Here is a 25188-nt window from a genome sequence, read left to right as displayed (position 1 = left end):
GCGAGAGGCAGGAGACCTGGCCTCTATTCCTGGCTCTGCCACTGAGTCAGTGTGTGATACTAGCCAAGTCCCTTCATACCTCTGTGCCTGGGTTTCTCCACCTGGAAAACAGGGATAATAAGGCTTGCTAACTTCTCTTGAGTGCACTGAGATCTGTGAGTATTATTTCTGTGCGCTGGTCATCCACCAATGGCTTCGCTTCAGTGCTGTGTCCTGTTCCTCTGCCCTTTGTCTCAGGAGCTCTTCAGAGCAGGCACTGCCCCTTTTCTTGTGTTCTGACAGCACCTGAGACACGGTGCTGCTTCTACAATCTAAGTAAATTCAGCCCTGTCCGTTACTAAGCAGTGGGTGTCATTTCTTACCATGCTGCAACTAAACACTTGTAACTTCTCCAGAGTGCTGCTGGGCACTGTCTGCCTGGGAAACAAGGCTTTGCCGAGCCCCTGAATAGGTCACAAATCTGTGACGAAGCCGGACTCCTGTTATCGTGCTGCATGCCAAGGTCACTACGAACTCCAGAGCGGCAGGGGGGCTAGAACTCACATCCTCCTGCTCCAAAACCATAGGCCTCTTCTGCATGAGCTGAGGAGAATTTCCTAAAGCTGGTGTGAAGTTGGGCCTCTGACACAAGGGTAGGCAGTTCTGTGTCCATGCCACAGTGGGATGTGATGACACATACACAGCCTGTTTTGCACTAGTGCGATCAATGTGTCCCATATACTAAAGCACACGAAGGCTGAGGGGCGCTGGAGATGCATTATCCCCCTCTTAGAAATGGGAAAACTGGATGAATGTGACTTGCTGAAGGTCACACACTGAATCGTGGCAGAGCAAAGGGCTAGGAGCTAGAAACTCCTGGATTCTGTCCCTGATCGAATCCCTTGACCGCACTGACAAAAACCTTCCTTGCTGCCACTGCCTTCCATGTTCCAGCACCAGCAGTGAGCCGGGGGCAGTTCCTGTCTGCTGCGGAGGGGTGGCTGGCGTGTAAGCCCTTGGGGGCCCGGATGGTCTCTCCTATTGAAGCACTTGATGTACTTTTAAGTATCATAAACTAATAAATATTTCTCCCATCAAGCGGGGCAACAGGTGCCGGAGCTTCCTCTCAGATGTTTCCCTAAGAGCAGGCAGGTTTCTCCAGCGTGTAGAAGCCGGATGGCTCCTACACAAGGCTGCGCTGAAGGAGCAGCCACGCTTCAAAGTAGGGTGACCAGATGTGCCGATTTTATAGGGACCGTCCCGATTTTTGGGTCTTTTTCTTATCTAGGCTCCTATCACCTCCCCCGCCCCCTGTCCCGATTTTCCACATTTGCTGTCTGGTCACCCTACTTCAAAGGAGCCATTGCCAGTGGAGCAGGGGACCGCTGGGCCCTGTCAGCTGCGGAGTGACTGGCCCTGTTCCTGGCTCCCAGATGTTGAAATCCTCTTGCTGCTCTGGCTAATGCTTTAGGTCAGCTCCTGAACATGCCCGCAGCAGGGTGAAGTGCTGCTGGCCCCTCTGCTGCCCAGAGGCGCGGCGGGTGTGGGCCCTGGCTGTTCGGGGCCGGTGAGAGGAGGATGTGCCCCAGGTGCTGCACACCCTGTGGGCCGGGAGTGCGTTCCCCGAAGGGAGGCTGGGGGGCCCCGGGGGTCTGGGGTGAGCTCACGGCGCTGGCCTGTGGCCATGCAGGTAGCAGCCAAGAGCCCCAGCTGGAGCAGGTCGCTGGTGCTCGGCGCTGTACAGACAGGCCCAGCCCCCAGAGCCCACAAGCCGAGCACCGGACAGGAGACGCGGGGGGGGGGGACACGGGCCCTGGCACGGCCTGGCCCCGGGGGGCGCGTCTGTCCCGGGCCGGGCCGGGCTGCCAGGGACGCGGCGCCGCTCGCGGCTTCCCCGCTAGGGGCGTGTGGCCCGGCCGGGAGCGGAGCGGAGCGGAGCCGGCTGCGCCCTGCCCGCCGGGACCGGCCCCCGCGCCCCGGACGCGCCCCGGACACGCCCCGGGCGGCTGCTCGGCGGGCTCCGGCCAGCGACGGGGCTGCGATGGGAGCCGCCGCCGGGAGCTGGGGGCACCTCGCCGCCTGCCTGGCCCGGGACAGAGCCTGCGCCTCCGCCGCGCTGGGCAGCCTGGCCGCGCTGCTCTGGGGGTCCGCCCAGGCGCTGTGAGTCCGCCCGGCCCCGCGCCCGTCCCCCCGGCCTCGGGCCTCCTGCCCCGCGCCTGGCCCCGTGCCCCTCTGACCTCCATCTGTGCCCCCTGCACCGCCTCCTGCGCCCCTCTCCCCGGCCTCGGGCCTCCTGCCCCGCGCCTGGCCCCGCGCCCCTCTGTCCTCCATCTGCGCCCCCTGCACCGCCTCCTGCGCCCCTCTCTCCGGCCTCGGGCCTCCTGCCCCGCGCCCCTCGGCCCGGCCTCGGGCCTGCCCCGCTCCCTCTGTCCTCCATCTGCGCCCCCTGCACCGCCTCCTGCGCCCCTCTCCCCGGCCTCGGGCCTCCTGCCCCGCGCCTGGCCCCGCGCCCCTCCACCTGGCCCCGTGCCCCTCTGACCTCCATCTGTGCCCCCTGCACCGCCTCCTGCGCCCCTCTCCCCGGCCTCGGGCCTCCTGCCCCGCGCCTGGCCCCGCGCCCCTCCACCTGGCCCCGTGCCCCTCTGACCTCCATCTGTGCCCCCTGCACCGCCTCCTGCGCCCCTCTCCCCGGCCTCGGGCCTCCTGCCCCGCGCCTGGCCCCGCGCCCCTCTGTCCTCCATCTGCGCCCCCTGCACCGCCTCCTGCGCCCCTCTCCCCGGCCTCGGGCCTCCTGCCCCGCGCCTGGCCCCGCGCCCCTCTGTCCTCCATCTGCGCCCCCTGCACCGCCTCCTGCGCCCCTCTCTCCGGCCTCGGGCCTCCTGCCCCGCGCCCCTCGGCCCGGCCTCGGGCCTGCCCCGCTCCCTCTGTCCTCCATCTGCGCCCCCTGCACCGCCTCCTGCGCCCCTCTCCCCGGCCTCGGGCCTCCTGCCCCGCGCCTGGCCCCGCGCCCCTCCACCTGGCCCCGTGCCCCTCTGACCTCCATCTGTGCCCCCTGCACCGCCTCCTGCGCCCCTCTCCCCGGCCTCGGGCCTCCTGCCCCGTGCCTGGCCCCGCGCCCCTCCACCTGGCCTCGGGCCTCCTGCCCCGCTCCCTCTGTCCTCCATCTGCGCCCCCTGCACCGCCTCCTGCGCCCCTCTCTCCGGCCTCGGGCCTCCTGCCCCGCGCCCCTCGGCCCGGCCTCGGGCCTGCCCCGCTCCCTCTGTCCTCCATCTGCGCCCCCTGCACCGCCTCCTGCGCCCCTCCACCTGGCCTCGGGCCTCCTGCCCCGCGCCTGGCCCCGCCCCCCTCCACCTGGCCCCGTGCCCCTCTGACCTCCATCTGCGCCCCCGGCACCGCCTCCTGCGCCCCTCTCCCCGGCCTCGGGCCTCCTGCCCCGCGCCTGGCCCCGCGCCCCTCCACCTGGCCCCGTGCCCCTCTGACCTCCATCTGCGCCCCCGGCACCGCCTCCTGCGCCCCTCTCCCCAGCCTCGGGCTTCCTGCCCCGCGCCCCTCCACCTGGCCTCGGGCCTGCCCCGCTCCCTCTGTCCCCCGCCCCTCTGTCTCGCCTCGGGCCTCCTGCCCCGCTCCCTCTGTCCTCCATCTGTGCCCCCTGCACCGCCTCCTGCGCCCCTCTCCCCGGCCTCGGGCCTGCCCTGCGCCCCTCCACCTGGCCTCGGGCCTGCCCCGCTCTCTCTGTCCCCCCGCCCCTCTGTCTCGCCTCGGGCCTCCTGCCCCGCGCCCCTTGGCCCGGCCTCGGGCCTCCTGCCCCGCTCCCTCTGTCCTCCATCTGCGCCCCCTGCACCGCCTCCTGCGCCCCTCTCCCCGACCTCAGGCTTCCTGCCCCGCGCCTGGCCCCGCGCCCCTCTGCCTCGCCTCGGGCCTCCTGGCCCGCGCCCCTCCACCTGGCCCCGTGCCCCTCTGACCTCCATCTGCGCCCCCGGCACCGCCTCCTGCGCCCCTCTCCCCAGCCTCGGGCTTCCTGCCCCGCGCCCCTCCACGTGGCCTCGGGCCTCCTGCCCCCCGCCCCTCGGCCCGGCCTCGGGCCTCCTGCCCCGCGCCTGGCCCCGCGCCCTTCTGCCCCGCGCCCCTCCACCTGGCCTCGGGCCTCCTGCCCCCCGCCCCTCGGCCTCGCCTCGGGCCTCCTGCCCCGCTCCTGGCCCCGCGCCCCTCCACCTGGCCTCGTGCCTGCCCCACGCCCCTCTGTCCTCCATCTGCGCCCCCTGCACCGCCTCCTGCGCCCCTCTCCCCGGCCTCAGGCCTGCCCCGCGCCCCTCGACCTGGCCTCGGGCCTGCCCCGCGCCCCTCTGTCCTCCATCTGCGCCCCTGCACCGCCTCCTGCGCCCCTCTCCCCGGCCTCAGGCCTGCCCCGCGCCCCTCCATGTGGTCTCGGGCCTCCTGCCCCGCGCCTGGCCCCGCGCCCCTCCACCTGGCCTTGGGCCTGCCCCACGCCCCTCTAGGTACCCCGCCGCCCACGCGCTGTGAGTCTGCCCGGCCCCGCACCCCTCGGCCCGGCCTCGGGCCTCCTGCCCCCCGCCCCTCGGCCTCGCCTCGGGCCTCCTGCCCCGTGCCTGGCCCCGCGCCCCTCCACCTGGCCTCGGGCCTGCCCCACGCCCCTCTGTCCTCCATCTGCGCCCCCTGCACCGCCTCCTGTGCCCCTCTCCCCGGCCTCGGGCCTGCCCCGCGCCCCTCTGCCGAGGAGCGAAAGCCAGGTCCCTGGGGCCAGAGAAGGGGGCGATGCAGATGGGGTGTGGAAACCTGGCTGGGCCAGATCCTGCTCCGTGCCTGGGTTTGCCCCGGCTGCCAGGAGACACCCTGTTATCCCCCTGGGGCCCCAACACTGGGCTACAAATTCTGGAAGAACGACTTCTCCTCCGGCCCTGGTCGTTCTGGGTGGCGTGAGGGGGGCCCTGGAGGTGGTTAGGTGACCAAACACCTCCCCCCCCCCCCCCCCCCGTTGGTGACTCACAAGGAGACAAGTGCTTCCTGCAGCCCGAGCTCAGACCCCAAACTCTGAGAGAGGAGCAGGACACAGCACACGCGCCCCTTGGCATCTCCCCGCCTGGCCCCTGCCTTTGTGGATCTTCCCATTCTTAGACTCCCGGCTCTCCATGGGCACTGCAGGGAGCCAGGGTGCCTAACTCAGGCTTTGTGGCTCAAGGATTTTCCTGTCATTTTCTAGAACCTACAAGTTAGGAGCTGTGACCATCTGCATTGCAATGCCTGAGTCTGCTGAGGGTTCGGGCCCTGGTGACCTGAGAGCGCCTCCGCTCCAAAGCACTCAAGCCACATGACAGCCACCTTCTTGGGCTGGGCATTGAAATACAGAAAAAGCAACCTGTGTGTGCGGAATGGGGGGCCTGAGGAGCCTGCGAGGAAGGAGCAGAGCCCTAGGAAAGAAGTTCATAAATAACCAGGGATTGACTTGACCTGCAAACTCTTTGGGGGAGGGGCTGTCTAGTGTAAAAATGTCATTCGGAAGGCCAAAAAAGAATTTGAGGAACAGCTAGCCAAAGATTCAAAAGTAATAGCAAAATCTTATCAACTATATCAGAAGCAGGAATCCTGCTAAACAACCAGTGGGGCCACTGGACGATCGAGATGCTAAAGGACGATAAGGCCATTGCGGAGAAACTAAATGAATTCTTTGCATTGGTCTCCATGGCTGAGGATGTAAGGGAGATTCCCAAACCTGAGCCATTCTTTTTAGGTGACAAATCTGAGGAACTGTCCCAGATTGAGGTGTCATTAGAGGAGGTTTTGGAACAGATTGATGAACTGAACAGTAATAAGTCCCCAGGACCAGATGGTATTCACCCAAGAGTTCTGGAGGAACTCATATATGAAAAGCAACAGAGGGTCCTGTGGCACCTTTAAGACTAACAGAAGTATTGGGAGCATAAGCTTTCGTGGGTAAGAACCTCACTTCTTCAGATGCAAGTAATGGAAATCTCCAGAGGCAGGTATAAATCAGTATAAACCTCGTTATCTCCATACTGATTTATACCTGCCTCTGGAGATTTCCATTACTTGCATCTGAAGAAGTGTGGTTCTTACCCACGAAAGCTTATGCTCCCAATACTTCTGTTAGTCTCAAACGCGCCACAGGACCCTCTGTTGCTTTTTACAGATTCAGACTAACACGGCTACCCCCCTGATACTTGACATCATATATGAAAGTGAACTTCTCTACCTATGGTCATGGCTGGCCTGGTTGACTTAGTCTTGTTGTCTTCCTGCAAGGTATCATCGAATCTACAGGCCTCGTACTCTGTTTTATTCCTGCTGATTTTCATGCCATTTCTTTCAAGCAAGCACCTTTGTCTTGCTAAATCTTCTTCCACTTGCTCTTTGCTCTCCCCTGTGAGCGCTATATCATCTGCAAAAACCACGGTGCACACCGCATGTTTTGTGTAAGTGCATCGAGCGCCAACGGGAACCAAAAGGGGCTACTGCGGAGCCTTGATGTGCTCTGACTCTTACTAAAAACTGTTCGGTTTCTCCACGTGGCCTCCCGACCGTGGTAACCGCACGTACCGACGGGGCGTGTCCCAGACATGTCTGATGTAGTCTTCAGGCATCGGTTTCGTTCTCATACACCACCAAATAACTTCTCTTGGAACATGGTCATAAGCCTGCCCAACATGGCAGAGTACTGTCCGCAGGGTTTCTACTTTTCTCTGTATTTTTTCCACAAGCAATCGTAATGCAAAGAGAACATCCATTTGTTCGGTTCCGGTAGAACAGCTCCTAATTTGTTGGGTACATTTGTGAAATGGCTAGAATGAGTGGGACAAGGTGGGTGAGATAAGCTTTTTGAAAGCGAGGAGCTTTCGAGCCACACAGAGCTCTTACTGAGTGGTGCATTTTGGGGATGTAATTGGCGCTCCCAGGTGCCCCCAAGCCCATTCCCCAGAGTGTCAGCACCCAGCCTGCACCCACTGGTCTCCTTCCTGGGCCTGGTGACCGATGGGGATGGTTACAACTGGGGAGGTGGCGACCGAGCAGCTAAACAAAGCAGCGGTGCCATCTGCTCCAGAGCCGCTCCCTGCCCTTCCTGCGGGGCGAGGCTGGTGCAGAGATGGCACTGGCTGATCCACTGCATGGGTGCAGGGAGTTCCCTGAGGCTGCCTCCGGTGCTGGGCCTTGTCCCCCTGTGTGTGTTGGCTGGGAAGAGGATGCGCAGGACGGCCCGAGCCCGGAGTTTGGTGTGGGGTCGTCGGGAGCCGGGGGACCGAGTGCTTTCCACCACCGGGGGTCAGTGTCACTGGGGCAAGGCCTCCAGCAGGGACGAGTGATCTGGGCGACCCCTCTGGGGTGCTTTGAAGGGGCCCGATTCCCAGAGGTGGGTGCTCAGCACCCTTTGGAATTCACCCCTCCTCCGAGGGGTGTTGTTTGCCCTGCAGCAGATCATCACCGCTGAGTCTTGGCCCCACGTGGGGGGCTGCAGCCCAGGGAGGGGAAGTGAGCTGCCCTGGCCACCCCGGCACAGACCTAGTGCTAGGGCCACTGGCTGTGCGGTTCCCGGAGCAGTCTTGGGGCAAGCCAGAGAGCACCCCGAGCCGTGGGGCCTGGCCTGTGCCTCATCCTAGCCGATAAAGCTGGGCTGAGAACCCCAGCCCCTGGGTGAAAGGGCAGCGCTCCCCTGCTCTGATCCCTCTCCCTCTGTGTCCCTCCCAGGCTGGTCCGTGCCCGCTGCAGGACGAAGGGCTGGCAGGAGGTGTCGGGACTCTGCATTATTTACAGCTTTGTGGGCAGCATGTGCAACACGATCGGGGCGCTCCTCGCCAAGCAGCTCGCCATCCAGGTACGCAGGAGACGTCCGGCCTGGCCCCGCAGAGGCCTGCAGATCCTGGAGGTCAGGCATGGGACAGCCCCCAGCCCAGCCCCTACGGCCAGTGCAGGATGTTGGCTAGGGCTTTGGTAGGGTGACCAGAGGGCAAGTGTGAAAAATCGGGACGGGGTGGGGGGTAATAGGAGCCTATATAAGAAAAAGCCCCCCAAATCAGGACTGACCCTATAAAATCGGGACATCTGGTCACCCTAGGCTTTGGCCATGGTGATGGCGCTCCCTGTGCGCCCCTGGGCCCAACAGAGCACAGAGTACTGCCCCAAACCCCTCAGCCCTGGCCAGGCACAGCTGTCCCTGGGCGCCTTGCCTGGGGGCTGGAGGGGGCAGGTTCCCTGGCTGAGTTCTGTCCCTTTGTTCCACCAGATGCCACGGTCCCCCCACCACGAGACCCCGCCCCAACTCCCCCCGCAATCCCAGGAGGCCAGCACAGATCCAAATGAGAGCTCTGATCCCTGGCATCCCCCCGCCATGCGGGCAGCCAACTCTGACACAAGCCCCCACCCCCCCTCAGCCCAGCCATGGCTGCCTCAGGCCCCCTGCTGAGGAGGGGACTCTGGGGTGAGGATAACGCAGGCTCGGCCCAGCTACCTTTCCCTTGTATACTGTGCTGGGGGCCGTGTTCGTTGCCCTGCCCAGCCAGGCCTGGCCCCACAGAGACGCCTCTGGAGGGGACGAGGGGATGGTGGCAGGGAGTGGGGCGGTACATGGGCAAGGGTCCCTGCCCCACGCAGAAGGGGGGCCTCAGTCCCCCACTGATGATATGGCTCTTTAAGCCTCGGTGCCACTCTTTGCTGCAGCTTCTTCCCCTTGACCCGGAGCAGTGGTTCCGGGGCGGGCGTCTCCCTGGCTGAGTCACTGGAGCCCGGAGGTGAGGCTCACACTCCCCACCCTGTTTGTCCTGTTCCTCAGGGCTGACAGAGGAACAGCTGCTTCCCTGAGGTGAAGTCATGAACAGCCAGAGCCGGTTTGGGGGGGCCCTGGGCCCAGCCTCGCTCACTGCCGGTGTCTCCTCAGCGCAGGGCGATTGGTCACTCCCAGCATTCACGGCTGGCGCTCGGGGTATGTCCGCACTGCAGGCAGACGCCTGCGGCAGGCCCGGGTCAGCCGACGCAGGCTCTGGCTAAGGGGCTGTAGAATTGCAGGGTCCATGTTCGGGCTCTGGGACCGTCCCCCCTTGCGGGGTCTGAGGGCTTGGGCTGGAGACCGAACATCTACCCTACAATTAAACAGCCCCTTAGCCCGAGTCTGCTGGCCGTGGGTGTGTAATTGCTGTGTAGACATACCCTCAGAGGCCGCGATAGCTGCATTAGAAAGAGACACAAGGAGACACCCAGTCCTTGTCCCTCCCAGACAGACCATCCATCCCAGTGTATCTGTCCGGGGAAGATGCGTTCGTTCTGTGAGCACGCTGAGTTCTGCCCCTCTGGCTCAGCCAGCAGTCCCTTCCCCGAGTGCATGGGGCAGGCGGGATGGAGGGGACCCAGGAGTGCTGCTGCCTTTAGTTCGGCCGGGCTGCGTGGGACTTTGCTCTGGTTTAACCTAGGGTGACCAGATGTCCCGATTTTATAAGGCCAGTCCTGATTTTTGTCTTTTTCTTATATAGGCTTCTATTACCCCCGCCCCCGTCCCTTTTTTTCACACTTGCTATCTGGTCACCCTAGTTTAACCGGTGGTGGGATTCTTAAGCCCAGCTAGTGAAAACATGTGCGATGTTCTCTTCTCCCACATGGGGGCGCCGCAGGCCCTGACTTGTGCGCACCATTCCCAGAGCTGGGCGTGCAGACGGGCTGCGTGTGTGGACACATGGACCCCCCACGGCTGCAGGGGAAGGAGGCACGTCAGAGCTGGAGCGGCTGTGCCTTTACCTGCTCGGAAAGGGGGCTGTACGCCACGTGCTTCCTGAGCTGAGCACGAACAGGCGAGCACGGCAGGCCAGCCCCATTGCTGGGGGGGAGAACAGCCTCACGGCACTGCCCTGCAGGGCAGTTGTCCCCACTCCCAGCCCCTGGGCTGTTGCTCAGAATGGAACAGCCCCTGCAGGTTTTTCACAGCAGGGCTTGCTGGGGCAGGCGGGCTCTGTGTTGTGCCCCCGGCGCTGTCTGCGCCTTAGCACAGGGACGGTTGGTGCAGCGCTGCCACCAGCCACTGTGGCAGAGGGTTTGGAAGCTGTTTGAAAAAATTCCTTTTGTGCTTAAATTCTCCAGGCAGGTTCCTGGGGCCGGGATGAGTCCCTGACCCTGTCTGACCTCGCTGCGGAAGTTCCTCTCACTGGGAGTTCTTGGGGGGGTGCAGGGCACTCTTGGGGGCGTTGGACCAGACTCTGTGTGCTGTGGCCAAGAGGCTGTCTGCAGCGGGGGCTGAGAAGACGGATACTGTGCACTTCACTGGCTTATCTGGAGTAAAATCTGAACTCTGTGTCATACTCCAGGGTCTGCCCCTGCCTGGCCTGGGAGCTTCAGAGCCCACTGGGGTGACGTTTGGCACCATGGGCTGTCGGCCAGGCTGGGAGTGACAGAACTCCAAGCACTATAGCTCAGGAGAGCCACCCCAGCCGTGAGCCGGTCACCATGCCAGGCCTTCGTCTGCCCCGAACAGTCAGCTGCTGGCTCTCCCAGGGACGCCGGGTGTCGGCTAGATGGGCAGAGCTTAGTTCAGTCCAGAGCGTGCTGCGGGAGCTGTCTGCCCCATTGCTCTGCCCTAAGCTCTCTGCAGCAGGCCCTGTCTCTGCCATGGCCCATGACGCTGTTGGTCTGGGGGAGGCCCAGGGAGCGCTGGGGTCACCCGAAGGCTGCCACAGAGATCTGTGCTGAGAGCTGGGGACTGGAAGTCGGGACCCATCTGCTCTTTCCCAGCTCTGACATCTGCTGGCTATGTGACCTTGGCCAAGCTGTTCACCTCTCCGTGCCAGGGCCATGCGCAGAAGGAGGCTGATATCCTCCTCTCAGGGCTGTTGGGAGACTGGTCCTCACTGTCCATAAAGCGTTTCTCCATCCTGGGATCGTGGCTCTGATCCGATTGGTCTCTCCGCAGGTCTTCATAGGGGGGTACATGGCTGCTGTTGACATCATTCACTTCCTGCTGACTCTCTTTCCTGTCTGTGTGTCTGACCCCAGACCCACACCAGGTATGTGCCCGGCGGGTCACCCTGTCCTGAATGGCGGGGGCGGGGCGGGGCGGAACCCCAGGCGATAACCTGGCCCCTCCCCAGACTAGATGCATACAGGAGTGCTGGGGGGCCCAGCGTGCTACAGGGGATGAATACGTTCCAGGCCACACCGAGGGCTGGGGAGATGAGTGGTGAGAAGCATGCGGCTGGGAGGGGGATTTGGGGAGAGGCCTGGCTTGGAAGGCTGGATGCTGGGGGGAGGGGCTGGGCGATGAGGGGTGGAGGCTGGGCTCGGGGAGGCTGGGTGCTGGGGAGTGGGGCGAGAGGGCTGAGTGCTGTCTGGGGGGGAAGTCTGGGTGCTGGGGGAGTGGACTGGGCGTGGAGGGGGTGGGCTGGTTGCTGGGGGGTGGTGGGAGAGGGCTGGGTGCTACCTAGGAGGGGGGGTTGGCAGGGGTAATAGAGGGCTGGGAGAGGGGCAGGATGGGAGGGGGTGAGGACAACGCCCCCACTCCCAGCACAGCCAGTGACCGGGGGCAGGCGAGCTCTTGGGGGACGAGGATCCCGTTTTGGGGAGATGTTCTCCAGCAGCAGAGGCCGGTGCTGCCGAGGACCCGGTCCCTACGCTGAGCTCTCAGCTGGTGCTTGCAGTGCGGGGCCGGTTCCCCGACAGGCTTTCGTTGTGTCTCCTGGCTGAGACTTTGTCCTGCGCAGCTCCGCCCGGCAGGAGGAAGAGGAGGAGAAGACAGGTGAGGAGTAGCCTCCTTGCCCTCGCTCTGCCCCTGTGCACGGGCCCCGGCTGGTACGTCCTGGCGATGGCCACCTCATCCTCCCCCAAGGAGTTCCACGGCGCACAGAGGAGACTGCTCGGGACGGCACTGCAGGTAACGCAGCTCCTGCTGCCTGTGTCCCTCTGGGCTGGCAGGGATCCAGCCAGGGCAAAGCTCCCAGCGGCAGCTCCTTCGGTGCAACCCCTCGCAGAGCCTGCTGGGGCCGGGGGGAGCCTGCCTGAGGGAGCCCCGGCCAGGAGCTGCGTCAGGCCGCCGGCACTGGGGTGTGGTTTCGCCTGCTGAAGTTAGAGGCGATTAGGCTCACAGACATCAGAGTTGGGAAAGGGGGTGCTGCCAGGCCCGGGGGCGCAGGGGCTTGTCCGCGCTAGAAGGAACGGGGTGAGGCAGCACGCAGCCGTGTGTGTCGGCTGGCTGGGGGCCGGACGGGCCCATCAGATTGTCTGTCTCTAGCTCCCGTCATTCTGGGAAGCGACGCTGCTCTAATGAGCTACCGAAGGGCGAAGCTGCGGGGCTCCAGAGATCCCTAGAGACGCAGGGGAAGGTTTGTCCCATTGTGCACAGCAGACGCTAGGCCTGGCGTTTCCAGGCTGCCCTGGTGGCCCTAGAGAGCGGGAACCGTGGTGGGTCCAGCAGTCGCGGGAAGGCAGGTGCTGTGCGGGAGCTGACAGCGTGTCCGGGCGGATTAGCAGATGGGGGTGACACGCAGTGCCTGGCGGGCCCCTCTGCTGTGCAGTGGGGTGTGCCCTGGGGGCTCCCAGTGGCTCAGGATTTCTTACCCTCCCGTTCCGCAGGAGAACACGGAAGTGCTGGGCTTTGCGCTGGGGATGCTCGCTGCGCTCGTCGCCTTCACGGCCAGGATCCCCGCGCTGTCTGGAGCGGTAAGTGGGCTGGCCGGAGCTAGGTAACGCGGAGCCCAGCACAGGGCGGGGGCCCTGGTGGCCGTGCAGTGCATGTGGCTCCATGGCCTGGGGACAGCGGGTGTGCACAGCAGGAGGGGCACAGCCTGCGAGCTAGCTCCAAACTGGGGTGTGTTGCCCCGGCCATGGCGCAGGGCTGCAGCCACAGCCCCGCAGGGCCTCTTGCCCTGGTGCAACAGGGCCCTGGGCCAGTGTAGATGTGGGTCTTGTGGCCCCTCCCGGCACGCTGGGGCGTGGCACTGTCTCCTGGACAGCCTCTCCCCGCCTGCCCATGTGCCAGGGGGAGTCCCACCCACTGTCTTCCCCCGGCCCGGGCCTCCCTTCCCAGCCTGCCACCGTCTCTCCGCAGCGCTCACTCCTGCCCTGACGCTGTCGCCCTGACGCTCCGCGAGGCCCAGGGACTCTTATCCCACACCCTGTCCCCCCTGCTCCCCAAGTCTGTCTGTCTGCTCCGACCGTGCTGTCCTGCAGCAAGACTCCTCTGTGGCCTGCGCCACACTTACAGCACAAAAACAACAAGGAGTCTGGTGGCACCTTAAAGACTAACAGATTTATTTGGGCATAAGCTTTCGTGGGTAAAAACCTCACTTCTTCAGATGCATAGCCTTACAGCACAGTCTGTCCCTGACGGACCCAAGGGCCTGAGCCCGCCCGTGGCAGCAAACCTGTTGTGTCCATGGGCCTGCTCAGGTGTGAGTGTTTGCTGGCTCGGGGCTGGGCCGCGGTCCCTGCTGCTGCCTGGCAGGCCTCGCTCGCCCTAACCAGGGTTTGTTCTGCCCCTGCTGCAATAGCAGCACGATCTGGGATCGACCGGGCAGCTCCCTTGGGGACCCAGACCGAGGGGTTTACCTGTGCCCCTTGCCTTGGGCTCAGACTCCAGGTCGGTAAGGCCCGTGGAGGAGGAGCATGGCAGCATTCACGTTGCCCTTGCAGGGTGGTGGCCTAGAAGGAGGCAGTGCCCCTGACCCCCGTGTCTGCGTGTTTGCACAGAGAACGGTATTTGGCTGTTCCCGTCTCACTGCAGAGGCAGATAAACGTGGCTCGGGACACGGACCGGGCTGCAGGGAAGGCCGGGCCAGATGTCAGCTCCCAGCCTGCAGACAGCTATGCGCAGTCGCTGTGCTTCCACTGCTGAGTGCACTGCGCTGTATCTGCTGCAGGGTGCTGCCTGGCGAAGCAGGGACTGGCCCTGCTGCCATGTGGGGGGATCGGGGAGCGCTGATTCAGGGAGCCAGTCTGACCTTCACCTGCTTTCTGCAGTGCAGAGGGAGGCTGTCTCCAGTGACCCAGCTCTGGGCCAGCGTCTCCTCGGCCCTGGCCAGCGTCCTGTATGCAGCGGCCATTGTGACTCACGACCAGCGGCCCGCGTACTTCGTGAGAGCCATGCCCTGGCTCCTGCTCGCCCTGGGCTCTGCTGCGCTCGACGTGGCTGTATCCTTTCCCCGCCGGCTCCACGGACTGGCACGGGGGGTTGGAACAGAGGCCGAGGGCCTGAGCACCCCTCGTCTCCGGGGCACGACGCAGGCTGCAGAGGTTAGGCCCCTGGGTCTGATGGGCCCTGAGGGCTGCGGATCCTGCCCAAACCCCACGCCATTCTGGCCAGCTTGGTGGTGTGGGGTGGGCATTGTCCCTGAGCCAGTGCTGTGTAGCTCCCTTCCAGGCAGCCCTGTTGTGGGGCAGAGGTGGAGCCGGTGTTCCCCTGAGACGCCGTCACTTCCTTAACGCTGGGAGCTCAGATCGCCTGTCTGTCCTGCTTGATGAAAAGCCAGATGGGCCAGCGGCTGGGCCTTGTGGCTGAGGCAACAGAGACCCCGGCCACGTGGGCGCTGCTGGCGCAGGTGGAGGAGGAGGAGGAAGAGCCGAAGGGAACCGAAGAGGAAAAGGTTTCTCCTCCTGTCTCTGGGTTCTCCCCTGCCCTGCACCGTGTGCTGCCACTTGCCCTGCAAGGGGAGACGGCCAGGGGCCGGGGTCCCACCCCGCGGTGCCTTGCCGAGGCATTAGGATGGGCGTGAGGCCCTTGCAGGGACGGCTGTGCCCGCTGCAGAGCTCGCTCCTGTGCTGCCCGCAGGCGGTTGGGAGCCTGCCGAGGATTTTGTGCCTCTTGGGTTTGACATTGGCCGTTTTACCCCAGCATCCTGCTACGTCGCTGCACGGGACGCAGCCTGATCCGGGGCCCCGCTCTCCTCTGTGTGCCCAGCTGGCTCCCGGCTCCTTCCTCCCACCCCCTTTGGGGGGCTGCACAGCCCACGCTGACAGCCCCTTGGGGTATCCCCTGCGCCTGCTCCCCACCCCCTTCCTCTCCCTCTGCCCTGCGGCCCAGCTGCTCTGGTTCTTCGTGGAGCCGGCCGTGACGCTCTGCTAGTTATACAGAGCCGCAGTGGGAGGGAGGGAGGGAGGGGCCTTGCTCCGGCCTCCACTGAAGAGCTCAGCCCTGCCGTTCCCAGTGCATGTTGGGATTTGCTCGCTCACTGCCCCCCCTCTCTCCAAGGCCCCCAACTGGCTGCCGCTGAGCATGTTCCCGGCCCCCAAGTCGCTCCACGAGGGGGCAGCCGTCGGCTGCTGCCTGGATCTCACCATCGAGCAGGTGCAGCAGGTGAGGCAGGAGAACCGCTGGGGCGCTGGGCGGGCTGACAGCACGGAGCTGAGCTGCGGGTGGAAGTGAGAGGCTGGCCGGGATTGCAGCGGGCTGCGGGGGGCGGCCAGCCAGTGAGAGACGCCGAGCCGGGCTGAGCCAGGCTCTGTGGGTGCACACGCCCGTTCTGGGGTGACCAGGCGCTCATCAGTCTGCAGCTTTTGGGAGCCCTGCCCCCGTAAGCAGTGGGGTCTGCTACCCAACCATCTCCCCACACAGGCCTCTCCTCCGGGGCTTTCTGATCCTCCTACTGTGCCCCTTGATTCTACACTGGTAAATCCTGCTCCCTGCTACGTCCAGGCTGGCCGCGGTGCAGTGAGGCTGCCGGGAGATGGACAGACGAGTGCTGCCGACCCCGCCCTGCCGGAGCCCCCTGCCTACCCTCCAGTCCAGGTCACCCACGCCAAGCTCTCCCCCTCCAGCTCCTCGTACGTCTCCTCCATCAGCTCCGAGCTCGAGGTAGGTGGCTACCACCGGTCGTCTGCCCTGGATCCTGCGCTAACCCCGGCCTCTTGCCTTGAACTCGGCCCGCGCTGCCTTCACTGGTGCGCGGTGCACAGAGCCGCTGGCCCCAGGCCGGGGACCGTCCCACCCAGGTGTGTGTGTGGCAGTGAGAGCGCTCCCAGTGCAGGCCGGGTCCCCAGAGCCGGGCTAATTGCCACGGGATAGGTCCAGTCACAAGAAGCCAGCTCCCCAGATAACCAGATATCCCCCCCCCCCACACACACACACACACAGATGCCCCCTCCAGGGCTGCGGGAGGGCCCGTCTCCATCTCTGCCTCACTGACTGCCGTGGGGCGGGCCGGAGGGCCAGGGCAGTTCCCACTCAGGCAAAGCGTCACTTGCCATTAGCAGGAGCTAGCGGGGCTGGTTGTAGACTGAAGACTGAAACGGAGCTCAGCACGTAGCCCCTGCGTTCTGCGTCGTAGGCAGGGCTGGGTGCGTCGCCCCGTATTAAACTCGACCTCATCTCCCTGGCTTCAGTTGCTTCAACCTTTGCCAAACTGTCACTGTCTGAGCTGAAAGTCCCAGGCTGGGGGCTGCCTCAGGCTGAATTGTATTTTGAAGATTTCACCCAAGATGGTTCGGCTGGTTCCAGGAACGAGGCTGGGAAATATGTTGTTTGGGCCAGGTTAAAAACTCGGGCGACTTTTCTTTCAAAAGTTCGAACTGACGCGCAGTTCTGGGGCAATGCCAGCGCCTCCCAGGCCTGCTTTGCTCCTCCCCAGGAGGAGATTTCTGCGTCGACTCATTGGTGCTGCTGTCACACTGCGCGACGTTTCATAGAAACTCTGCAAAGCCTGTCACGGTTGTTGGGGCGATTTCTGTCCCGAGCGACGTGCATGCAGCTCGCCCTGGAGCAGTGCCGTCCCTCCGAAGGTAGAATTCAGCCCACAGTGGTGTGATCCCAAGAGCTGGACAACCCATGTGCACGAGGGAGGGCGGGGAGCAAATAGTGGACTATTTTATGTAGTTCTAAAAATGGGACCATTCCGTTCCAGAACATAAATGGGAATGCTCAGCGTTCCTGTGCCATTGTTACAACCCGCCAGCACCCTGGGCTCTGGGCCTCTCCCCTCCTGTGGAAACGGGGCAGTGTATGCTCCTTGAGAGACGGGCTGATGCATGGCCCACTGCCCTTACTGTCCCTCAGCCTGACAGAACGGAGAGTGCAGAAAACCTCTGCCAGCACTACCCCCCCCGGGTTCCCCGGCCTGGTGCTCAGAGAGATTCCTGTCTGAGGCTGCCGTTTCTTACCGTGTCCCTGGCGTTTCAGCAGGCGTCTCTGGGGGAACAAAGGGGTTTATGGCAGGAGATTACAGCAGGTCAAATCCCCTTCTGCCTGAGCTAGCACTTGCCTTGCACCGGGACCAGCACAGTTACCATATGGAGGGGGACGAACAAAAACACATTTTGATTCTATAACGTTTGTTTTGTTTCGTTTCTGTTTTTTTTTTTTTTTTTAAACACCTGCACCTGATAACTGGTTCCAGTAGGAGTGCACTGCACACTAGAAAGAATCTCTTCGGATGATTGGGGCGAGGTGGCTGGTTTGCACTCCATTTCCATAGGCTGAACGCGGTTTGACAGTCACTCCGTGTTTGAAAATAACAAGATGATTGAGCTCAAACAGCTGAAATACTCTTGGCGGGTAGGGGGCAGTATTTCCAAGTACAGCCCGGAGCAGCCCCAACTGGCGCATGTGGCTAGTTGGCAGACCCAGGGAGCCTTCGCTGGCGTTCTGGGCTCTTGCAGATCCCACACTGAAATGGCTCCTGTGTTTGTTTGGACAGACTGGATTGTGTTTCTGTCACAGTGTCTCACACACCTTGTGAAATCATGTTTTCCTTGCAGTCGTTCTTCCCCCCGGCTCACTTTGCACAGTCGCTCGCCCACTCTCTTTGGCTGTTTTGAAAATAAGAACTCCCCGTATTTCTCTCCTCGCTACAGCTTTCCTGCTCTCGAAAGCTGCTTGTGAATGCTCCCACGTGGCTGTCTCCACCTTGGCTAGGTACCAGAGCGAGGCGTCAAGAGAAGGGGTCTGGGCTGGGCTGCTCGGTGATGGCTGCTCTAGACCAACTCTTTTCTTGATCTTTGTTTTTCTTTTGCAGCAAAAGTACTGGGAGGCCTTAAACTCAGAACAGGTCTGGCGAACTGTCACTTTGCTTTGCGCCGGGCCCGCGACCAGTATTCCAGGGACACCCATGTCTGCCAAGCGTCTTTCACTTTAAATCCATGAAGCATTACAACTGAAGTCTGTCTTGGGTTAGATTCATGAGACATCACAAGCCCCAGAAAGAGGCCAGATTGCAGGGCAGGAAACAATCACTCATGAATTGAAGAAACATAACGTGCTTGCTTCGTCCTTCGTGCAGTCCCGGGGAGAGGCTCTGCTCCCAGGCCCGCTGGTGTAAATCGGAAGGGACTCCCCTGACCCTTAGCAGAGCTACTCCGGATTACACTGTTGCACAGGAGTAGAGTCTCCCCCATGATCTCCAGCCCAGGGTCGTTTTTAGGTCACAGAACTAGTTGAGGTCAAAGAGGAGAGAAGTCGTCTAATCTCCCCTGAAGGAAGTTACCCCACCTCCAAACTGGCTTTCACTGGCTGGAGATAAAGTAACAATGACGATAAACTCCACGCAGCCCTGGACTCCAGAAAGCCGTGTCCCCTGGGCTGGCATACATCAGCCATGTGGTGCCGCAGCCAGCGCTGGGTTCGTCTTGTGGCTTCGTAGTTTTATAGCGTCTCCTGTGGGGCAGAGGGAAGAAATTCTGCCGATCCGTTCCTGGGAAGGAGATGGCTGGGGAGGAGAGGCACGTCCAGCTCTGTAGTGCTGGGAGTGGCTTGTGTGAGTCGCTTGGTCTCAGTCCCGTCCATCCACTCTCACAGCTGGCGGAGAGGTCAAGCAGGGCTCGCGCTGTCCGTCCCCCCGAGAGGTGCCCCTGCAGGACAGATCTGGGGGCGCAGGCAATGTGGAATGAGCTTCTGTCCCCTGCTGGTATGCAGCGTGGGCAGGCAGATGCCCCTTCACAATGAACAGAGGCAGAAAGGGAGTTCACACTGACCTGTGGGATCCCAGGTACCGTATGTGCCACATTGAGCCATAGGAGTTGTGAGTGGAGCTTGGGGACTGAATATCACCACTTTTCTCCCTGCTCTGCCCTCTGAGGGTGATCCCTGCTGCATTGTGGGAAGTCATGTGGGTCCGCAGTGCGGTGACTGACCTGGGTGTGTGGGTTGTTAGTGCGCTTTATCACAGCTACCCCGTGTCTCCCCCGGGTGCAGACCCGCCCTGTGTGACAAGGGAGGCGAATCGAGTTACTCTGCCTGAGTGCTGGAGGAGTTTGTATGTGTCACTAAAGCACCAGGAGGGCTCGGTACACCTGGGCCGTTGTTCTACGAGCCCCGTTCGGAGGGCTGCAAGTCAGGGCGGGCATGAATTGGCATCTCGTGCCGTCACACAGCATTGCCTCAAGCCCTTTCTGAAGCAATGGCTTTAAATGATGGACTTCAATCCATCAGCTGTATGATTCTGTAGATCCACTGGCTAGTTATATGGGGGGCTAAAGCGGTAAATACTGCCTGGAATCCAATGGGCCTCGTTCTGCACGGCTGTGGGTACAATGCAGAAAACGTTCCTGACTCCAGAATGGCTGAAAGCCCTTCTGCTGATGTCTGCAGATATTTCCGAGGTCCGTGGTACAGAGCTGGAGCTGTGTTTACCAGTCAGGTGGCCTGTGTGGCACGAGTGTCCCCTGATTACCTCCCAGGTGGGGAACAGTTGTTCTGGCCGCTCGCTCTCGTTATCTCTTGACAGTAGGTTAGGTTCAAAGTGACAAACGGGGCTGAGTGCTGCTCTGGAGAGAGCGCCGGCCGGCCGAGTATTTCTGGCAATGACCCGCAGACAGTGCAGTGAGCCTCACACCGACCTCTTCTCAACAGCAACATCCGTTGTCCCTGGAAGTGAAAGTTGGCTGAGGCTTCTCGGGTTAGCAGCCCTCGATAGTCCCCTTAGTGGAGATCCGTCTCTGGTTATTAACTGAGCAGTAACGGCCAGAGCTGGTTAGAAAACCACCGAGAGTTTCTGGAGAGTTTTCACCCTGCTGGGATCCGACAGGCGGCTTTTCCTTTCATTCCGCATTTGTTCATGAAAATTTGTATTTGATTTCAAAAATGTTTTTTCTCAGTTTGTTTCCCCCTCTTCCCTCCGTTTTTTTTCCATTTTCCCGCTTCCAGTGGGAGGGGGAAGGAGAAAAGGAGGGAATGAAAAACCTACCCCAAAAAGGTTTCCATGTGGAGTTTTGTTGAAAAATTTTTAAAAATGAGAATTTTGTGACAATTTCTATTTTCAGATAAGGTTTGAATTCAGGTGGTTTTTCCCCCTGTAAAACCGGCCTGAGCAGCTCCTGTGTGGCCAGTCTGCATCCAGTGGAGAGCAGACCCCACTTCTGTAGGAGCTCCGGTGCTACAGACCTGCCTTGTCCCTGTAACCCGAAACCCTTTCTCTTCGCAGTGGGACTTCGAAGGCATGAATCTGCAGTGGAACAGAAACGGTACCGAGGCGCCAGACATCCAGCCCGGCAACAGCTCACTGCAGGCTTCGGGTTTGACGTGAACGCCCTCAAACAAGCCGCAGCTGCGCTGAGACTGTGTGATACTGACGCCCCCGGGGCAGAGAAATCATAGCAGGTAACTCAAAAAACCAGCAGAAGAAAGATCCTCTGTGGAAGATCCCTGGCAGGTCCAGGTTACAGCAGTACTGTGGGCCATATCCGGGGATGCGGCTGGTTTGCACAGGGCAGGGAGTAGATGCAAATGTAGCTCAAATCTCACCGGTGTACTTCCCTGATCCTGCTGCAGCGTTGGGCGGGGCGGCTTCTTCTGCACTGGGCTGGAGCAACCTGAAGGCCACGCAAACAAACCCTGTCTGCAAACAGCCCAAGGAGCTGAAAACACAGCTGGGGCTCGGCGTGTCTCTGGCCACACGCCTGTTCCCTGCGGCACTCACACGGGTGGTGGGGAATGGCAGAAGAGCCCCATGGTCAGCGTTCCTTGGCCTGAGACTCACCGTGACGCTGGGGCAGCCCACCCCAGGCCCTGTTCACATGGGGGGGCTTACAGTGACTGCACCTCACCAGGGATGCTGCAGTGTCTGCACTAATCAGGGCTGAACTGCGCCCATTGCCCAGTGAGAATAACTGACCTCTGGGGGAGCGGAGGGCGTGGGGGCAGTTTCCCCGCCCGGGCACCGTTGGGTTGGCCGTAGCCCATTGATCAGGGTTTCCAGCCCTGCTCCCCGAGCTGCAGGGAGGGACTCACAAGCACCCCCACTGTGGCTGTGCGCTTCCTCTGAGCCGGGCCCCGTTGGTGCCGGAGGGGGATGAGCCCTGACAGGTCAGTAACAGGAGCACGTCCATCTCCCTGGCCGGAGTTGGGACTTCAGAGCTGCCAGTCCCAGGACAGATTCAGAGGAGAAATAACACGCTGCTGTTTGACCGCGAGGGAACTGAGCAGCGTCACAGAGCTTCTCCATTACTTCCAGAGCAGGTTTCTGGCAGATCCGCTCTGGTTCAGCCCCACGACGTGAACTGACAGTGGGGAGTCCTACGGCCTGTGCTGGGCGTCTGTGTGGGGCTCCTCAAACAGCTGCTTCGGACTCAGCAGCCAGTCCTGGCTGGCGTGAGCAGGGGAAGCACAGGCCGCTGGCTCTGCATCACTTCCGCTAACAGTGTAGGTGGCCCCCAAGCCTCCCGTTATCTGCTTGTAACTGGCCGGATTCTGACCAGACCTTGCCGACACACAACAGGGTTTGCTGGCCAGGCAGAGCGAGGCTGGCTCGCACCAGCTCCTGGCATGGGGAAGCTCTGCTGTTCCTGAGTTACCTGCATGAGGGCAGTTGCTGCCCCAGCTGTGGGGGGTAAAGGGGGGGGTCACACTCCCACTACCACAGCTGTGCTGGCCTTTGGCCTGGGCAGGGCCCTTGGAAAGAGCTGCAGGGCGAAGCAGGTTTGGAATCCCCGTTTCCTTGGCCAGTCCAGGTGCTCTGTCACCTCGGGGGCCCCCCCGCGTGCTCTGGGCACTGGTATCACAGTGCCCCCACACGCAGATCACTGGTGTCTGAAACTGCTCGGTCGAGCCGCAAGCCCCCCTTCGTCTGCACCTTTTCGAGCTGCTCCTTCTAGCGCAGAGACGCTGCTGGGAGTGAGACGCAGGGGGCCGCTGGGATGCGCCCCAGGGAGAGCTGCGAGGGCTGAACGTTGGGGTGGGGGCGCTGTTGTGACCCGAGAGGATGGTGTGAAAAGCTGGCAGCAGCGGCTGTGTGGGCTGCGTGCGGCGAGGCGGGGGTGCAGCTGGGAGATGTCAGGTCCCGCACTGCAGCAAACAGCAGGATGGTGCGTCCCGCCCTGCGTGAACGTGGAGCCAGCTCTGCCTGCGGGAAGGGGCGCTGGGGCAGAGGGGTAATGCCGGGCTCGCTTTGGCTGGAGGGAGCAGGCCCAGGCAGGGGTGGGTGGGAAAGGCTTTCCTTTTCTGTTATGCTATTGGGTCTTAGAGCAGCACCTATAGCCCCCTATAGATTGATCTCCTGTAGACTGTTCCGGGGGAGGGGTCACAGGCTCCCTTTGTCACATTGCGGTGGGAGATTGCAATCCCCTGACCGTGTGCCCTGGCTGTTCTACCCCTTCTGCTCTCCAGAGTCCCTCGCAGCTCCGCTCCGTTCCCCTGGCAAAGCTGGAACCCCTCCGCTCTGCGCCGCCACCCGCAGCCAGCCGTGCCCAGAGCCAGGCTTGGGGCTTGTTGAGCACTAGGCCTGATGAGCTACAGCAAACGGGAGGGCGGCCTTGCTGTGCATTCCTAGGACACTGAGCTGCTCTCACTCTCGGGCTCCACTCGCCTCACCCCTGGCTTCTGGGAACGCAGCACAGGCGAGAAGACGACATCTGACGAGAGCGTCTGGCATTTTGTCGCTCCCAATCTGATCTCGCAGCCCTCAGCCTGCCTGGCGCTGCCCCGCTCCAGGTAGATGACCCATCTGGCAGCTGCCTAGGGCAGCGAACGTACAGCGATTGTTCAGGGAGTGAGCGACTGTGACCTGCGCTGGGTCAGACGCTCCCTTGGCCCAGAACAGCAAAACATTCCCGAGCCGGCGCTGATAAGAAACCTCCACATTAATATTTCTAACGGCTGGAGATTAATTGCCTGTTAGTAAAGCTCAGAAATCCAGACAATGCAAAGACTGGAAAGCCAGGGGAAAGGAAATTCTTCTGCTGTATTGCCTTTTCCTATTCAGATAATGCACAATAAAATATGAGCATGCAAGTCAGCGCCTGGGGAGGGCTGCCTCAGTCGTGTCCAAAGCAGTACCACTTGCAGATATGCCAGGAGAAACCCTAGAGCAAGTGCTCTCACATGTTGTGCAAGGGGGCAGACGGGCTCTGCTGCCTTCAGGGGGGTATGTAGTGAGCAGTCATATTGATACTTTACACATCCCTGGTGTCTTCTCACCGAGAATCTCAAAGCCCCAGGCACCTGTGAACTGCTTGTGCCGCAGAACACTGCGAGGACGTGGGCAGGTCTTTGGCCCAGGGGGAGATGGGCAGAGAGGTGGCTTGGAAGACTCAGGCAGCCAGTCTGGCAGAGCCCAGATCCCGTGTTGCAGACACGTATCCTGTTACCATGCGGCCAACAGCTCATACACGATGGGGACAGGGAAGGGGAGATAGTGAATGGATGTTTGACAACAGCAAGTGGGTCACGACGCCCTGTGGGGCAAATCCTGCTCCCACGAGTAATCCTGCTGGCCTCCCGGGGATCCCTTCCCTGGCCTAGCAGTGCTGTGCCCTGGGGGCAGACGCGGTGACAGTGAAGTGTGTTCATGTGCCCTAGGGTGACCAGATGTCCTGATTTTATAGGGACAGTCCTGAGATTTGGGGCTTTTTCTTATATAGGTGCCTATCGTCCCCCACCCCCTGTCCTGATTTTTCACACTTGCTGTCTGGTCACCCTAATGTGCCCTGCTGGCCTCCAGTGATTGTGTGCGTGATGGATCTGGCGTTCTCTAGGCCTCAGAGGACACCTTTCCCCTCCCTCCCCAGCCGCTCTGCCACATGGAACAATGGGAGCCTGGCATTGCTGGGCCCTGGATGGGAATAGCTGGGCTTAGGCGGGCCTAGGGAGGAGCTGGATTTTCAGGGTGGGGAGGGGGGTTTGCACGTCTGCTCACGTTTTGCCGTTTCACCGATTCATGGAGTTTAAGGCCAGAAGGGACCATTAGATCACCCAGTCTGGCCTCCTGCATCACACACGTTGCCCGTTACCCCCGTGTTGGTCCCAGAAACTTGGGTTTGGCTCCAGCATCTCTGAGCCAGTGCGTTCAGGTGCATCGGGGTCTGCCTCCATCACGCAATGCAAGGAGAGCTGGTTCTCCTCTGCTGGCCCCCCTGCAATCTGCTGACTCCAGGGTGCAAACCAGGGTGGCACTTGGTTGAAAATCTGCAAGCAGAGTAGGTGTATGAGAACAAGGGGTCAAAAAGTGTTTGCCCTTCCACAGACCTTTACTATAAAACTGAGTAAAGACTGGCTGTGATATCGAGGGGAGGGGCACTATGGGACCTTGAAGGGTCAGGCTGGGCAGGGAGTGGGGCTGCAAGATTTTCTTTGCTTTCGATTAATAAAACGTTCAGTGCCTTGTGGCCCCCAGGCTTGTTTGTGAGCCCCGGGGGTCATGATCCATGGGCTGAAGGGGGTGAGGGGCTGTACAGTCTTCAGCATCGGTTGGAGTGTCCCTGTCTGTCAGCATCTGGCATAACAGGAATGTCCGCCCCTCTCTGCCCTGGGCCTGCAGCCTCGACGCCTCCCGCTCCCGTGCCTGCCTCCACCGGCCGTGTTTGGGGACCCAAAGCCGTGGCCAGCGGTGCTGCTGGAGATTAAGGGGCGAGTTCACTGTGCAGTGTTTTTCAAGGGGAAAATCCCTAGTCCTGCTTGGTGCTGGTGCTGTTGTGTAGCAGCCCTCAGGCCGTGACAGGCACGCTGCTGCGGGACAAGGTCTGGCTCCGCCACAGGCGGCATTATGTCAGTGGTGACACAGAGAGGTTCTTTGTGTCGGCCGGGCCCTGGCCCCCGGCTGGTGCCTCGTGCCCCTGCCTGCCCTTGGCCTAGTTACTCTGCATCACAGACGGGATCAGGCTACGTGGGAGTGACATACCTTGTGCCTGGGGTGCAGCGACCCCCCCCGGCCAATGCGGGATGCAGCCCCTGCTGGCTCTGCCTGGGATGGAGTCCAGCCCCGAGAGCTGGTGTTAGTTTGTGGCACCGTTGGGTGCGTATCCCGGGCCAACAAAGGGGTGCTTGGACCCGCTCAGCAGCGTGTTGTGCTT

General features: G+C 61.8%; 1 protein-coding gene across 2 annotated transcripts; it reads left to right on the top strand.

The window, feature by feature from the left end:
* The first annotated feature begins 1975 nt into the window (after positions 1–1975).
* On the top strand, positions 1976–23136 carry TMEM44 (transmembrane protein 44). 2 transcript variants are annotated; one of them, XM_054040822.1, is made up of 11 exons: positions 1976–2139; positions 7696–7822; positions 10898–10991; positions 11685–11854; positions 12553–12639; positions 13939–14109; positions 14415–14561; positions 15167–15271; positions 15611–15769; positions 20328–20503; positions 22508–23136. In XM_054040822.1, exons 1-10 carry the CDS (start codon positions 2021–2023, stop codon positions 20427–20429), a joined length of 1281 nt encoding a protein of 426 aa, XP_053896797.1. In that variant the 5' UTR covers positions 1976–2020; the 3' UTR covers positions 20430–20503; positions 22508–23136. The 2 variants fall into 2 exon arrangements, with proteins under 2 accessions (XP_053896797.1, XP_053896796.1); XM_054040821.1 differs by having other exon boundaries at positions 15530–15769.
* Positions 23137–25188: the final 2052 nt, after the last annotated feature.

Source organism: Malaclemys terrapin, chromosome 9 (assembly GCF_027887155.1).
Source record: "Malaclemys terrapin pileata isolate rMalTer1 chromosome 9, rMalTer1.hap1, whole genome shotgun sequence".
Lineage (NCBI taxonomy): Eukaryota > Metazoa > Chordata > Testudines > Emydidae > Malaclemys > Malaclemys terrapin.
The sequence above is the reverse complement of the archived record's forward strand: the minus strand, read 5'-3'. Positions and strand labels throughout refer to the sequence as shown.